At 61.4% G+C, this 15,307-nt stretch overlaps 2 protein-coding genes across 2 annotated transcripts; both read right to left on the reverse strand.

Annotated features, from left to right (window-relative positions):
* Positions 1–622: 622 nt before the first annotated feature.
* Positions 623–1,061, reverse strand: LOC125702714 (pyroglutamylated RFamide peptide). Its single transcript, XM_048966347.1, is given in 2 exon segments — positions 623–991; positions 993–1,061. Coding segments are annotated over 2 exon segments (417 nt in total). The 5' UTR covers positions 1,041–1,061.
* A 1,524-nt stretch (positions 1,062–2,585) lies between these two features.
* Positions 2,586–15,178, reverse strand: FIBCD1 (fibrinogen C domain containing 1). The gene is made up of 7 exons (XM_048966265.1): positions 15,004–15,178; positions 10,548–11,024; positions 9,627–9,786; positions 8,818–8,954; positions 5,598–5,694; positions 4,949–5,128; positions 2,586–4,741 (listed from the first exon to the last, which is right to left on the reverse strand). The coding sequence occupies exons 1-7, from the start codon at positions 15,073–15,075 to the stop codon at positions 4,482–4,484; spliced, it is 1,383 nt and encodes a 460-aa protein (XP_048822222.1). The 5' UTR covers positions 15,076–15,178; the 3' UTR covers positions 2,586–4,481.
* Between the last annotated feature and the right edge of the window lie 129 nt (positions 15,179–15,307).

The raw sequence follows: 15,307 nt of genomic DNA on the forward strand, positions 1-15,307 counted from the left end.
TCCTGCATTGCTGGGCTGGATGGGAGAATGTGGGTGAGGGCAGGAGGGAACAGGGATGCTGGAGGTCAGTCAGTGCTGTGCTGCCCGCTGGGGATGGCTGCATCGGGTCGGTGCAGGGCAGGTTTGCGTGCTCGCATGTGGATGTCTTAGGGGTAAGATGTTCTCCAGCCCCGCTGCCGTGTCTGGATTGGCACGTAGGAGCTCACTCATGCAAGTGGCAGTGTGACACTAAGCAGAATTTGCTGCCGGAGGGGCTTCTCATTAATAGGAAGGAGAGCGCAGAGCGCTGCTCCACACCCACGGCCGTGGTTGGGCTGTCCCCACGGGGACTGTCACTGCAGCATCACCCCCTGCACTGCACCTCCCTCTATCTTTAACAGCAGTCCCAGCATGGCACGCACGGCTCCGGGACCCGGCCAACACGCCGTGTCCCCAAGGAAGGGATGCAGGGCTCCCTCCTCTTCTTCTTCCATCTCTGAGGCTGGGAGATGTGGGGCAGGGCTGAGCGCAAAGCAAACGTGGTGCCTCCCCTCCCCAGGGCACCCCAGCAGCCACCCTGCAGCTTCCTTTGCTCCACGGCGAGGCATCAGGAACGGTGGGGATGCAGCTCACCCCGCAGCCCTCACCTCCCGAAACGGAAGGCGAAGCCACCTTTCTTCCTGCTGTAGCCATTGAGTTCCTCAGCCAGGTCCCCCAGCGTGCCGCCACCGCCGCGCTTCTCTGAGCCCTCCTGCCGTCCCCGTGGGCCCCTGCCGTGCTGCTGCCCGTAGCCCCGCAGCACCCGGGAGATGCCCAGCAGCGTGCCCAGCTCCTTGCTTCGCCGCCGCGTTGGGGCTGCCCACCCACAGGGACCCGCGGCCTCAGCCACCGCTCCTCGCCAGCGTGGCTCCAGCGCATCCTCGGGGTGTCGGGGCTCGTGGGGTGGGCAGCAGGCCCCCAGGCTGAGCAGGATGAAGCAGGACAGCGAGTAGGATGCTCTCATCTGGGGGGGACACAGGGAGGGAGAGAGATGGCAAAGCGCTCAGCATCCTTGGGGGCATCAAGGACTTCCTCCCGTGGAGCATCCCTCCTGTGGAGCATCCCCTCTCTGTACCAGTATTGCTATGGGGCAGATACCCATGTATGTGCTGCAGCACCCTTAAAGAAGCCAGAAAACCCCTCCGGCACCCCTACAAACTCTCACTGAGCTGCTCTCTCTGCATCTTTTCTCCTCCTGACCTCTCTCTTCCTCTCTACAAGCCTGCAGTCCCTGCTCTGGTCTGCTGCCAGGCCTGGCACGGTTCGGGTTGGCTGCGTGGGGCTGTTAGCGGGGCAGGCTGATGGGAGCAGCTGATGGGAGCTGCAGCCGCGTGCTCCTCTTAGCAGCACTGCAGGGAGGGCTTAAGTGCGTTCACCTGAGCAGTGCTCAGCTCTGAGCGCTCAGGTGCCACCCGCAGCGCCCTGTTAATGCGTGCAGGGGAAGGAGCTCACAGCCATCGCTCTGCTTTATGGGGCTGAGCGGTGCCTGGGTGACCTTGGGCAGCTCTGCAAAACTTCAGAGAGGGAGAATGGTTTTAATTTATTATTATTATTATTATTTTTATTTTTTTCAGGAGATGCTGCCTTTAAAATCGCTGCTGGTGTTGAGGGATGGGGTACCTGCCCCCATCTGGGTGCTCTGCTCTCCTGCAGACCCCTCTGAGCCCAAAGCACTGTGGGTCCCAGCTCCCCTCCTGCTATGGGCTTTGCTTTCTGTGCCTCCTTCCCACCTTGCCCCTGACCTGGGCACTCCCAGCACAAAGCCAAACACAGGGAGCGCCTTGCCCTGCTCCAACCCCATCCCATCCTGGGGTGTTCCCACTCCTGCAGCCCAGGGATGTCTCTGCTGTCCCCATCACTCACCTCTCTGCCTTGGGCGATGCCCAGCTCTGCGCTGCCCTGCCTGCATCCGAGCTGAGCTGGCCATTAAATACCTGCGGGTGCTAATTGCCTTCTGCCGGAGGCTGGGCTGCTGCAGGGAGGTGGGGGGACAGAGGGGATGGGGCTGGCCAAGCCACTACAACAGGGTTAATGAGCCACCTTCATTTGTGGCTTCGTTTGGAGGAGAGGCTGAGCAGGAGCCGGTGCTCTTGGCTTGGAGCCAGCGGCAGTGACGCCGGTTGGGGACACGAGCACTCCCACCTGCAGCGCGATGTGAGCCTGTCGTTGCAGGTCCAGATGGGTGTGCAGAGCCTGCAGGTGCTCCTGCACTCCTACACCCACTCAGGACCCATCCCCACACAGAGAAGCCCTATTTTTCCCACCCTGCCTGGCCAATGCTCACAGCCCAGCTGGTCTCCAGCGCCAGGCACTCGGCTGTCCCCTCCCACATCTTGGGATGGGGCTGAGCAGTGGGTGAAAGGAGCTGGGACCCCACTCAGCGCTGTGCCCATCCATGCACTGTGGCTTTCCCCTGGGTTTGGGTTCCCCATGGGGTTCCCCAAAGGGCTGCCAGCTCCCACTGTCCTTCTGGTGGTGTCCCTGTGCTGTGACCATAGAGGAGAGCACACCAGTAACGATGAGTTCCTTTTATTAAGGAGTTCAGAAAGTCCACATGGACAGCGCTGGACACCACTCACACACAATGGAGACCTCACGGCACAGCAACACGACGCGACGGCCGCGGGGAGGGACATGGCCGTGCTCCAGGCCTGGAGCCGTACGCCTCCCCTTCTGTCCCCAGCACCAGACTGCAGCTGTGCCGTCCCCTGATGTCCCCATGGCCACCCTGGCGGGGTGGCACTGGGAGTGGGTTCATCCCAGCCTGGGGTTACTGAGTGCCATGTGCACTCCCAGCACTCATCCTGGAAAATCCGTCATCTCGGGCTGTATGGAATACCTCTCGTGCAATGCGAAACGAACTCGTTTGGGAGTCCTGGGTGGAAGGGGCAGGACACAGGGAAGTGCTACCAACACACTACAACACCCCATTCCTGTCCATTCAGAGCTCAGGACCACAAGGACCCCACACATGGGCTCTGGGTCGTTCCTCCCGAAGGCAAATGCTATATGAACCAGCTATATGAACCCACCGAAATCAAACAGCAAAGGTGGGCACGGCCCTGCAGACCCTCGGGGTGCAGTTGGGGGGCTGCTGCCCTCTGTGGGGTGTTGGACCCCCCAGTGGATTTGGTTGGATGTGAGCAGTGCAATGTCTCTGGCTCAGGGTGGTCCCAGCGCATCGTGTGTCCCTGGCTCCCCGTGGGGCAGAGGGATGGAGAATGGCCTGCAGATGGAAGCGCTCATCCAGTGTGGAATGAGAGCAGGGGAAGGCTTAAAAAAAGGAGCACGTCGAGAAGTGCAGAGCTGCGGCTGCAGGAATGAACCTTTGATCTCACTGTGCTTTGGGTCCCCGCGCAGCACAGCTCTGGGTCTGTCCTCCCCTCCTCGGGGAGCTCCAATAGCTCTTCATGGGGTTGGGGTCTGTTGTGGGGCTGTATCCTCAGTGCTGTGGGAAATGATGCAAAGGTGCAGGGGGTCCCAGCTTCCCCTCCCCTCACACCAGCTTTATTGGTGTTGTTTTTGGACAAAAGCACCCATTGAAGTCCTTGTAGGAGCCTTTCCCGTTCCTATGGGGCTGGGGCTGCTGCACCCCTCAGCAGCACAGTGCCTGGTGGGCTGAGGATGCAGCCCCGTTATCAGCGCCCTGCAGATGCTAAGCCCCACTCAGGGCTGCTTTTTGCAAAACCTTAATGGGATTTGAAGAAACGAAAGGCTTTGAATATCTGCAGGTGCAGAGCCAGAGCTGGAGCGTGGCTCATCGGGGATGGAAATGAATGCGGGTTGCTGGGCAGGGGGCCCTGTGGGGGTGCTGCTGAAACAGAGGGCAAGGTCACAGCTTCTGGATGGTGAAAACCCATCGTATGTCCGGGGCAGGAGCTGTGCAGGGAAGGCAGAGCTGTACTGGGGGTTGAGCCTTCCCTGCTTCCTCCTTTTCCTCCTGCTCTCCGCTTTGCTGATGCCACTGCGCAGCTTTGTGCCATGCTTGGCTGTGGGCATCCATCCCTGCAGCGCTGTGCCCATGTGCTGTGCAGCTCCACGAGCAGGGGCAGTGAGGTCTGTAGGTGTCCCTTCCCCTCTCTGAAGACAGAGAGGAGAATATTTGCAGAGAAGGAACCACTGGCACTCATGTGAGCACCAACCCAGCAGAGCCCTCCCTGTCCTCAGTAGCACCGTGGGGGCTCTGCGCCCCAGAAATGGTCTCCAGCCCCTCCATCCCCTCCCCTCCTTGTGCACTGCTCCCCAAGTCCCCACTGCACCGCGAGCATCCGGTGTGGCCCAGGGAGGGGACGCCCATCCCAGTGGGGAGCAGAGGGCATGGGGTCAGGACAAAGCCATCGTCCCCGGCGGAGAGATGCTCCCACAGGACCCCAGGGCAGGATGGTGGCATGGGGTGCACCAGGAAGAGAGGAACCATGGGGCAGTGGGAAGGGCAGGGGTCAGGGAGGGGCTCGATCCATCCGCTAATTCTCCTCCCGGACGGGCCGGATCTTCATCTCAGTGAACTTGAGGGAGTACTGCCAGCCGGTCCAGGATGACCACTCGATGCCATCGGCGTAGGAGCTGTGGTGGCCCTTGAGGTACTGCCCGTTGAGGTTGGAGGTGTGGCAGTTGCGGTACCACCAGGCGCCGTGGTAGAACGCCGCACAGTTGTTCTCTGAGTGGTCGTTATCCAGGTCCTTGGTGGTGAACTTCATCCCGTTGTGCTTCAGGAAGGAATCTCCTGCCGCAGGTAAAGGAGCCGTGAAGGGCCCTCCCCACCCCTATCCCTGCCCTCGGGGTGGCTTCCAAAGCCCCGTGCACCTCAATGGAGCTTCTTGGTGCCTTACAGGGCCCTCGAGCTCATCACTACTCAACCACAGCCACCCTCCAGCTTCCAGCTCTCAGTGGATGCTCCGGGGATGGGATTTGGTCCCCTGAGGGGCCCTACCTGCCGTCCCCGAGTAGTCGGCGATGGAGATGGGGTACCCGTCCTCCTCGGGGTCAACAGAGAAGAGCCCCACACCAAAGCTGCCGTAGTGTGCGAAGGCGGTGCCGTTGTCAAAGTCCTCCAGGTCAACGCGCAGCTCGTAGCTGCCCTGCACCGTCAGCACGTGGATCCGCTTCAGCCCTACATGGAGTGGGGTGAGCAGGGCACAGGGGGGTCCCTGGGATGCACTGATCCCCACTTCCAGCCCTCGCTGCCCTGGCCAAGGACATGTGTGCAGCCCATGGGCAAATGGCAGCACCGCTCGCCTGCCTACAGAGGACCCTTGCAGTTGCCCTGAACTCCCTGTGGCTGCCTGGCCACGGCATGCAAGACACGGGTACTGGCTCAGCCCTTGGGGTGCATTGGTTCAGTCACTGGGTGCACTGTTCTGGCCATTGGGTGCATCGCTTTGGCTATTTGGGTGTGCTGGCTCAACCACTGGGTGCATTGGCCCAACCACCAGGTGCCTTGGCTCAGCCATTGGGTGCCTTGGCTCAGCCATTGGGTGCACTGTTTTGGCCACTGTGTGCATTGGCTTGGCCATCAGGGTGCCTTGGTTTGACCATTGGAGTGCATTGGTTCAGTTGTTTGCAAAGGACACCCCACGCACCTAACCAGTGCTCTCCTGTCAGCTTCCCAAAGCCGTCCCGGTAGGCTTCCCAACCACGGAAGAAGTTCACAGAGCCGTCCTCCCGTCGCTGGAACACCTGGGAAGACAGAGGGGAAGGCAGGGCAGCTCCGGGCTCAACCCAGCTGTTCTCTCCTCCCCTTCCCCCTCGCTCTGTTCATCAGCATCTCACGCCCTGTATGTTTTGTCCTCTTTTATCTTTAGTTTGGAGTTTGATTTATTGACAACGATCCAGAAAACGCTGCTCCCCGCCTGACCATTCGAACGTAATTAAGCTTCCAGCCCTGGATTAATTGCATTAAACTTGGCCGCTCCAGCCTGCCTGGAGTAGAACGGAGCCGGCGAGATGGCCCCGGAGCGCTGCGCTCCTACGGCTGCGATGCTCAGAGCCGGCAGGGAGGCAGCGCTGTGTGCTGGGCCACCTCCCCGAGCTGCCCCTGCCCTTGGAAACACCCATATGTGTTTTTTTTTTTCCCATTGCCCATCCGTGGGACACCCAGCGCCCGGCTGCTTTGGGGCCGGGTGTGATGGGGCCGGGCGCGGGTCCAGCGCCGATCCTGCTGTACTTACCTTCTAGAATTAGAGCCTTAATTTTAATCCCTGCACTGAGCGCTTGAGAAGCTGCTGCTAAGCCCATTTAAAGGGGCTTTCGGTGGGTGAGGGGGCGGCGGGGCTGGCTGGGAGCCCCGAGCTGATCTCCCCACGCCGTGCCGCGCAGGGAAGGCAGCAGCGGTGATGCTGAGGCTCTCTCATTTAATCGGCTTTGACTCGAGGTTGTAAATAGGCCAATTGCTCGGGAAAGCGCACGGGACACATCTTCATTAGCCGAGCCCCGGCGCGGAGCGGCGATTACCGAGCTGTCGGCAGCTTTGGGCTGGGATCGGCACCGCAGGGACCCCGCGTGCCCCACGGTCCCCACGTTTGGCTGCAGGAGTCCCACAGAACCCCGCACCCTGCGCTGGGAAAGCTGCACCCCGAGTTTGTGTGCGGTCCCTCCTCGTGCTTCACATTGGGGACGGGGAAGGGAAGCGATGGGTTTTGGTGAGCGGGCTCTGGGGGTCCGCAGAGGGACGCACGAGGGGAAGTGGGGCCAGGACTGCAGGTGAGGGGAGCCGGGGAGCGGGGCCGGCTGTGCTCACAGCACGGGCTGCCCGTTCCTTCCCTCCTCATGAAATATGCATCGCCCCCTCTTAAGCAAAAAGGATTTCCTTCCCCGCTTTAAAGCTTAGGCTGAAATATTCATCGCCCCGGCTCGCTGCCTGGCTGCTCAGCAGAGCGGGGCAGGAGGCACTGGGAAGGCACAGAACCGGGAAAGTGGACAAAACGAAGAAAAAAAAGGAGGAGTGCCACCTTCCTTTGGGGTCAGCGTCCCCAGCGCACCGCTCCTCGCGGGGCGGAGATGCTGAGGCGCAGCCTGGCAGTGATGAAACAGCGCAGAGAGTTTGCAAAGAGCCCGGCACACGAAGCAGCGTCCTCAGGCGATGGGAAGGCCGTGCTGCCGCCCTCCGTCACACCGTTATTGCTTTAATAAGGCGCCAGGAGCGGAGGGTCGGGGAGTTGGGGGGGGGGGGGGGGGGGGGGGGGTGGAATATCAGCGTGCTGCCCCGTGCTACGAGGCGGTCAGCCCCGGGTGAGCTGCAATTAACGGCAGCGCAGAGGCGATGCAGATGCTCCCGTGTGCTGGGGGCAGAGAGCTGCCTGGGGATGGGTGATGGGTGGCCCTGCAGCTGGGGATGGACCCCATCTCCTGCCACAGCTCTTGCAGCTGAAGGCTTAGCTCAGCAGCTCCCGAGCCCAAATGGATTCAGCTGCTTCCACCCACCTCCCCACATGCAAATAAGCCCAAATGTCAGAAGTACGGCTCCAGAGGAGGAGGGGAGGGAAATTTCCCAGGCTCTGTACCACAGCATCTTTACCTGGAGCCCGTGGGCCCCGATGTGCACCAGCACCACGGATGGGTGAGCCCCCCACCCCACAGCCCATGGGGACGTCTGGGAGCCGGGTTGGGCCGTGCCATGGGGCAGGGGGGTGGCAGAGTGCCGGATGCTCTGACCCATAATGCTGGGATGCAACACAGGCTTTGGTCCTTTGACCCCCCATCAAGGCTGGAGCTCACAATGTGCATTCGCTCCCTTTGCACCCTTCCGGCCCCGCTGGAGCCTTCCCAGCTGCAGCAGCTTTAAATAAACCTCTGAGTGTCTGGCTAATCACCTTGGGCTGCTCTTCAGGCAGCTCCTGAGTGTGCGGCTGGGGGAGGCAGTGCATGGGATTTGCAAGGACCCTCTACACCCTGGGAACTGTAGTGTCCCCTCTTTGTCCTCTCTGACCCCCAGGATGTGGGGTTGCTGTGCTGTGCCTCGGTTTCCCCAATGTGAACCCAATGTTCAGGTCTGCTTGGGTGGGCTCTGGGTAGAGCGAGGCTGAAGGCTCATCAGCCCCTGGAAGGCAATGGGGTGGAGGGGAAGGGGGGCTAAGCTGCCTCCTGGCACCGCTCAAAGCTGCTTAAGGGAAGCAGATCGTGGGGATTTATTTCCTAGAGCGCCCAGCTGGAGGGGTGCTGGGCCATGTCCTCATGGAGAGGCCGCCTGTCACCCCTATTCACCACCCTGGGGTCTCTGCTTTGTGTTCAACATCTCCCAGGCTGGGGGCACTCAATGGAATGTGGGAGGTGGCTGCATCCCCCCTGTCGCCCTCTGCTGCATTACTGTGATTACGGGGCTGTCGCAGCCATGGCACAAAGCGAAACGGACAGGGAGAGTTAATCAGCACAGCAGCAGAGGTGCCCCCGGGCACCCCTTCGTTAGTGGTGCACAAATGAGCTGGGGTGGGTGATGCTATGGGGGGGGGGGAGGGTGTGAGTGCACAGAGCTTTTCTTTGTGCTTCCATAAAAAGGGGAGGAAAGAGATGGTCACCACTCAGTTGTGCCCTCTATGTTGGGCTGAGGGATGTTGGGTGTGATGGAGGCCAGGGGGTGTCAATGACCCCAAACCAGCACCTGGCTCTGTGCTGTAGGGGTCCCTTTGTCCCCATTGCCATGAAATACGAGTTCCAACCATGGCACAACCCAACAGCCCAACCCCAAGCTCCAGCTTGCTGAACCCTGGCCAGGTCCCTGCTTGCAGCCAAGCCCCATCCCCATGACACATCGAGTGACATCTCCCACCCACAGCCCCCATATCCCAGCCTGGGGACATCGCTCACCGTCCAGCCGCCCCCGTCGGTCGTCATGTCGCAGTAGACCTGGAAGCCTGAGGGGTAATGTGTGGGGAAGATGGAGTAAATCCCATCCTCTTGCTGTCCGCTCACATAGATGTCAAAGCAGTCCCGGGGCCGGGAGCCTGCAGCATGACACAGGGATGGGGTGGGATGAGAGGAAGGCTGGTTAATTAATGATCTAATTTCAAGGCTTGCCATTTCTTCAGGCTCCCAACCTCGCTGCTTTGCTCTTTCCCTCCCTTCCCCTCCAGGGATTGGGTTGAGTGGTGCTGGGAGGGACGCAGGGTCCGTCCCCGTGTCCCTGTGGGGTGGTCGGGGCAGGATGGACCCCAGCAGAGCAGGGGGCTGATGGCTGGAGGTGGCCATGGGCACAGTGCTGGTGGCTCCAGGGCAGCTTACTCAGCCCCATCTCAGCGCAGCAATGATGAATGCGACTGCTCCCGGTGCTGCACAGTGTGCCCGCAGTGCTTGCACCCAAATAGAGGAGAAGGGTCACTTCTGGCTTTGCTTCTCCTTCATGGATGCTGGGAGCAAGCAGAAGTAATGTGGATTTTGTGGTGGCTGCATGGGCCGTTTGATGGGGCGCTGGGGGTTGCATGGCGAGAGACCCATTTTGTGGGCACATCTCCCTCCTGCCTCTTCTCCCTCTACCATATCCATTGTCTTTGCAGGCTGCTTTCCTCATCCCAACTGCCTTCTCCCTCCCCTTTTGGTAGGTAGAGAGCTGGGAGATGCCCTATGGCTCACCCCTCCCCATGGCACACCCTCCCCAGGGCCGGGGTTTCATCTCTCACCATTGGAGCAGCCACGAGGCCGTGCTCCCCGTGCTGGGGCTCGCTGCAGGTCAGCCTTGAGCCGGGGCCGGACGCCGCCACGCTCCTTCTGCAGTGTGTCCAGCACATCACTGACTGAGCTCACCAGCCGGGCCATGTTGGTCTGGCTCTCTGAGAGGAGCTGCAGGAGGGGGACATGTGATGGGGTGATGGGTTGGGGTTAAATGGAACTTCAGACCCTCATGTCTCCAAGGAGGTGGCAAATCCATCCCCATGCATGCTCTGCCCACTCCCACAATTTTCAAACAGCTGTAGGAGCAACTTTCCCAGCCAGGATACGAGGTGGGGGCACAGAACCATGGCAGAGCCCACACGGTATTTTGGGTGACGTTTTTCCCCTGGGTCTGCTCCCAGATGATGTCCAATGCATCACTGCATTGGGAGTGAGAGCTCCTGAGCTCAGCTTGCGGGCAGCTGGGGACAAGGAGCAGCCGGGACATGGGGACTTTGGGAGGAGCTGCGTCCTGAGGCTCTGCCTTCCCCTGAGGTGACCCGGCTGGGAGAGCTCTGTGAGGTGAGGGCAGGCGGGAGCAGAGCAGTGGTGCTGGGAGTGGAGTGGAGAAGGGACGGCGCGGAGCTCAGCATCCAGCCATGCTCTGGATCTCACTGTGATGCCCAACAGAACCTCCCCGGCTTACCCTGGTAAGGTTTTGGTGGGTTTGGGGTGGTGAACGAGGCAGAGGAGTTATTTGTGAGCAGGGTTCCAGGTTGAGCAGGGAAGGGACATCCCCCACCGTGTGGTCTAGGGCACAGACACCCCAAACAGCTACCCTTGGGCATGGAGCTGAACTTGTTCTAGCTCCAAACCCCACCAACCCCCAACCACAGCTTTTCCCTGCATAAAGAACAGGATCCATGCCTTGGGGACACGAGGACACCCACCTGGATGAGCCTGCCCTGCTCGCTCTGCAGGGCGCTGAGCTCCTGCCCCATAGCACTGTGCCCCTTCTTGAGGCCATCGCAGTCAGCTCGCAGTTGCGCTGCGTGCGTCACCAGCTTGGCCACCTCGTCGGCCACACCAAGCAGCAGGGCCTTCTGCTGGCCCTTGGTGGCCTTGGTCTCAGCATCGTGCTCGGTGAGGGCGCGCAGCAGGGAGCCCTGCAGCCCCTCCAGGCGCCCGACGCTACCCGCCGGGTCGGGGCAGTTGGGATCTATGAAGATGTTGATGCGGGAGCTGTCGGCTTTCTCGATGGTCACCAACGCGTTGGCCTCCTCGGGGTTGGTGCTGATGACTGGCGGAGGCTCGGTGACGGGTGTGTGGTAGTGGTTCATGAAGAGGATGGCCCCTGTCACTGTCACTGCCAAGAGGACGGCCACCGAGAGCAGGACGGTGCACAGCACGTAGCCACAGCTCATCCTCTGGGGACACAGAGAGAGGGGATGTCGGGACCCATCACCATGAGGGGCCATCAGAAGCCATTCAAGGTGCCACTGGGACCCGTCTACATGGACTCATCACCACGAGGTGCCACCGGGACCCATCCAGATGGACCTATCGCCATGAGGGGCCATTAGGACCCATCCAGACAGACCCACCCCAGAGCCCTTCCACCATGAGATGGGTTCAGACCCTCACAGGGACTGGGATCAGCCGTGGCAATGGGATGGAGAAGTGAAGCCCACCCCCCAAGGACTTCTGCCCACAGGATGGAGCAAAGAGAAGTGGAAGCAGAGATGCCCATCACAAAAGCAAAGTGCTTTAGTCCCTGCGTGGAGCCTGGAGGGTGGCTTTGTCTTCATACCCTCATTTGGGACCCAAAACTACGCCAGAACACAAACCTTGTGCCCAGGGGACTCTGGAGAGGTCAGGATGTGGGGTTTTGGGGGTAACATTCTGCATGGGCTAGGTTTGCTCCTCTGCTCTAGCTCTGGCAATGAGGGAGGTCACACTGCACCCTGGCGTAGTGCTGCAGGACGGAGCGTGGGGACAGCAGGGAAACCTGTGGTTCCAACAGGGCATGGGTGAGCTCAGCCAGCAAAGCTGCTGAAGCTGCCTGGGAGCCACGGGTGTGAAATAATAATAAGAGGGTGAGCAGAGCAGCATGTGACCATCTGTATGTTTTATTGAAGGCATAATGCTCAGTGAGAGCAGCACCAGCCCCAGGAGATGCAGGTGGGCTCCCCACTGCCCTGGGAATGTGAGAATGCAGGGAGGGAAAGGGAGAATCCCCGTGCTGTGCCCTGCAGTGTGGACAGCAGGGAAAGCAAAGGGAGAGAGAGGGATGTTCCCAGAGGTGTGGGGAAGCTGGAGCCACGCTGAGCAGCAATGGGGATTGCTCCCAGCGGGGCTTTTCCCTGCTCTATGATCCTATCCCAGTGTGACCCAATGGAGGAGCGACTGCTCCCAGGCTCAGCCTGCAGGAGCTGCTCAGGGTGCAGTGAGTGCCATTCCTGCAAAGCCATCAGCACGGAGGGTGTGAGCTGCCGCCTGCCCATCGGCTCCGGCCCCCTCTCATCACACCTGAGGGACACGGGCGGTGATTTTCCCCTGACCCCGGTGCAGCTGTCACAGGGAATCGCAGCGCTGCCAGAAAGCCGCCTATTTGGAGAGACAAAGACTACTTTCTTCAGGAATGAGGAGAAAATTGCTGCATCTGCAAAGATTTCCCAAGCCCTGTCCCCTCCCGTGCACATCTATCTGGAGTGACACCTTCCTTCAAGCACCCTTCATTCACGCTCCCGCAACCATTTGCATTAAGGTGACCACGGCTGCGGCAGCGGGGGAGGTGGAGGGGGGGGGGGAACGGCTGCCCCGCACAGCCCGAGGGCTGCTCTGCCTTTTTTCACGTGGTGCTCAGCCCCAGGGCAGCCCTCCCCACAGGATGGGGCAGTGGGAGAAGGAAGCAGAGACGCACATCACTGGCAGCCCTATGGGGACAGCTGGGACCCCACGAGCACAGATGCAGAAGGACAGGACGGCTGCTGGGAAGGGGGAAACGTCGAGTAATTTGAGATCCAAGCAGGGAACGCTGCTGGTTTCCAGCCTTCCAGCCCCGATATTGTCACCTTCCTGCCATTGCTGGGTGCAGGAGTGAGGGGACGACCCCTCTGCCAACACACACCCCTGTCTGCAGCTGTGAGATGCTGAGTGGTGACAGCCTTCCCCGTCCCCCAGTGCTGTGCTGGCGGGTTGTGTTACCTGGCAACCTGCGGTGGGAGAGGAGGGAAACTCCTCCGGCAGCACCTGGAGCACTCTGAGCTGGGGCTGGGGTCTCTCATTGCCCCCTGCTCAGCAAAACTATGCCCAGCATCCAGCATGGAGCCCTGCCAGCACCGCATTCCTTGGAGCTCTGGGGCTTTCTTCTGCCCATTGCACGGCCTTGAGCTCACAGATTTTCTTGCTTTTGAGCAGCCATAGGTCATCCCTCTGCTGACAAACCCTGCTGTTCTCTTTGCCAGCAGGCCAATGTCCCCACATTGCTTCTTCCCAAGGAGTGAGCAGAGCTTTTCCTGCAAACTTGCTCAGGGTGCTGGGGCTGAGAGGGATGCAGCAATGCAAAACCCAGCACAAGTCCTGACTGGGTGCAGGATGCCAGGAATTCTAGTGGCCTCTGATCTGACATCTGCTGGCAGCAGTGCCAGGCTGGGGAGCAGAACTGCTGCCTATTGCCGAGGCCAAGCCCAGATCTCTGTTTGCACAGAGAGCACAGAGACAGAGCTGGAACCAAGGATGCTGCTCCTACTCACTGTTCCTACACTCAAGGGACCTGAGCTGTGTGGTGTGAGCTGCCCATGGGCTCTGTGCATCCTGGGACTGGGGGTGCCATCATCACCCCACCACACATCCCATCCTCTTTGGCCCCCAGGAACATGAGCAGCCATGTGGGTGCAGAAGCAGCAACTCCAGTATGGAGAGCCAGAGCAGAGCCAGAGAGAGAAAGGCTGCTTGTCCCCGGGCGGGTGGAGCAGAGTTGGAACCAAGAATGGAGAATGGTGGTGGGAGAGGCTGCGCCGAGCCGTGGGGATGCTCTGCAAGGAGGAGGTGTCCTTTATTCCAGCCAAAGGCACGGCTCTTTGTAACCCAGCAGGGCCGCTGGGGTAGCTCCATGCACGGGATGGGGCAGCCCCAGGGCTCTCCCCACGAGCTGCGTGCCAGCCAGGGATGAAGCAGGACCCCGGTTGCGCTCCCTGCAGCCCAGCCATCCCCCCTCCTACCGGGTTCATCTGGCTCCAGAGGAGCCCAGCCGGAGGACAGCAAGGGCCAGTCCATCCCACGGCTTGCTCACTGTGCATCCCAGCTGCTCTGCCCCTTCTCTGCTGGGCTGATGCAGCTCTGTTCCAGTTCCTCTCCACCTGCTCTCCTGCCCAGCTCTGCACCCTACCCGTCCCAGCTCCTCTGCTCGTTCCCAGGCACGGACGCGGCACAGCCGAGCTGCATCCCTCTGCCTGCTCTCCCCAGAGCTCCTACAGCACAGCACAGCGCGGCGCGGCGCAGAGCGCACACGGGGACAGGCTTCCATTGGAGCCTCCGGGAGCTGGAAGCAAACTCTGCTCCCTCTGCAAAGACGTGCAGGAAAAAGCAGCTCCGTGCTGCGACGCCCAGCCCCGAATGCACTTCCCTCACCAAAGAGAAGAGGGAAAACGAAACGATGGACACGGGGATGAGCGCGTTCCTGCTGGGGATCCCCTGTCCTCAGCAGCGGGGTGCAGACGGTAGCCGGGAGACGGAGCTGAAAACAGGGAGATTCTATCCCTCAGCTCGCAGACTCGGTCGGGAGCAGCTCCTTCGCCTTCTCCCACCGTTCCCACGTCTCTCACCTGCGCTCCGTGCCTGTCCTCCTCCCCCCACCAGGTGCGAGGCAGCCCCACGTCCCAGCCACGCTCCCCTACCTGCCGCCTGCGCGCCGCGGATCCACGTTCGGATGCCGCCCGCACCCCAATGGCTCCGGCTGGAGGAGATGGCACACGTGCAGCCGCCCTGCTAAAGCCTCCGACACACGCACCGCTGCCCCAGCGCGACGCCGGCCTCTGCCCAAAACCCAGCCGGCGTTTGGCTGTGGCAGGTTGGGAAGCGGAGGAGATAAGGAAGGCAGCTGGCTGAGGCTGCAGCGCGCGGCCAGGACTCGCAATCCCCTCTAAGAGGTGATTTAAGCAGTTAAAATGTGCGGCAGTCCATCCGAGCCGGGTGTGAGCGTTCACCCGCTGCCAGCCCAGCGCTCAGCCCTTGCGCCGGAGGGGGATGCGGGAATCAACACGGAGCCGGGGGATGCGGGATGCAGCGGGCGGGGACTCGGAGCGGCGCCCGAGGGATGCTGCCGGTGCCGGGGGGGCCGCTCACCCCCAGGTGGAAGTTACCGTGGGGTGTGGGGTGGACAAGCGTGGGACCCCCGGCCCGTACCTGCGGTTTCTCCTGCTGCCCGTCCTCAAGTTGCGAGGCTCCTCCCATGGTTTTCCAGCGTTCGTTCCCCATCGTGCCGCCAACTTCGGCCCGAAGTCCCCGAGCCCCCGCCCCGGCGCGCCCCGCGCCCCGCACTCCTCGCCGGGAGGGAGGAACGGGCGGCGGCGGCGGCGGAGGGAAAGGAGGGAGAGGAGGAGGAGGAGGAGGACACGGGCACGGACGCGGGGCTGGGCCCTCCCTCCCTCCCTCCCCGCCAGCCCCGCCCGCCCCGCTTCCCCCCTCCTCCGACCGCGGGCAGGGGGCA

The sequence above is a fragment of the Lagopus muta genome, chromosome 19 (genome assembly GCF_023343835.1).
Source record: "Lagopus muta isolate bLagMut1 chromosome 19, bLagMut1 primary, whole genome shotgun sequence".
NCBI classification, from domain to species: Eukaryota; Metazoa; Chordata; class Aves; order Galliformes; family Phasianidae; genus Lagopus; species Lagopus muta.

What these genes read in the sequence shown, in the direction of transcription:
- FIBCD1 (XM_048966265.1), bottom strand. Translation starts at nt 15,075, where the DNA reads ATGGGGAACGAACGCTGGAAAACCATGGGAGGAGCCTCGCAACTTGAG. An exon ending in GGCAGCAGGAGAAACCGCAG is followed by an intron (nt 11,025 to 15,003) that starts GTACGGGCCGGG and finishes CTGTGTCCCCAG; the next exon opens with AGGATGAGCTGTGGCTACGT. An exon ending in CCGACGGGGGCGGCTGGACG is followed by an intron (nt 5,695 to 8,817) that starts GTGAGCGATGTC and finishes CTGTCTTCCCAG; the next exon opens with GTGTTCCAGCGACGGGAGGA.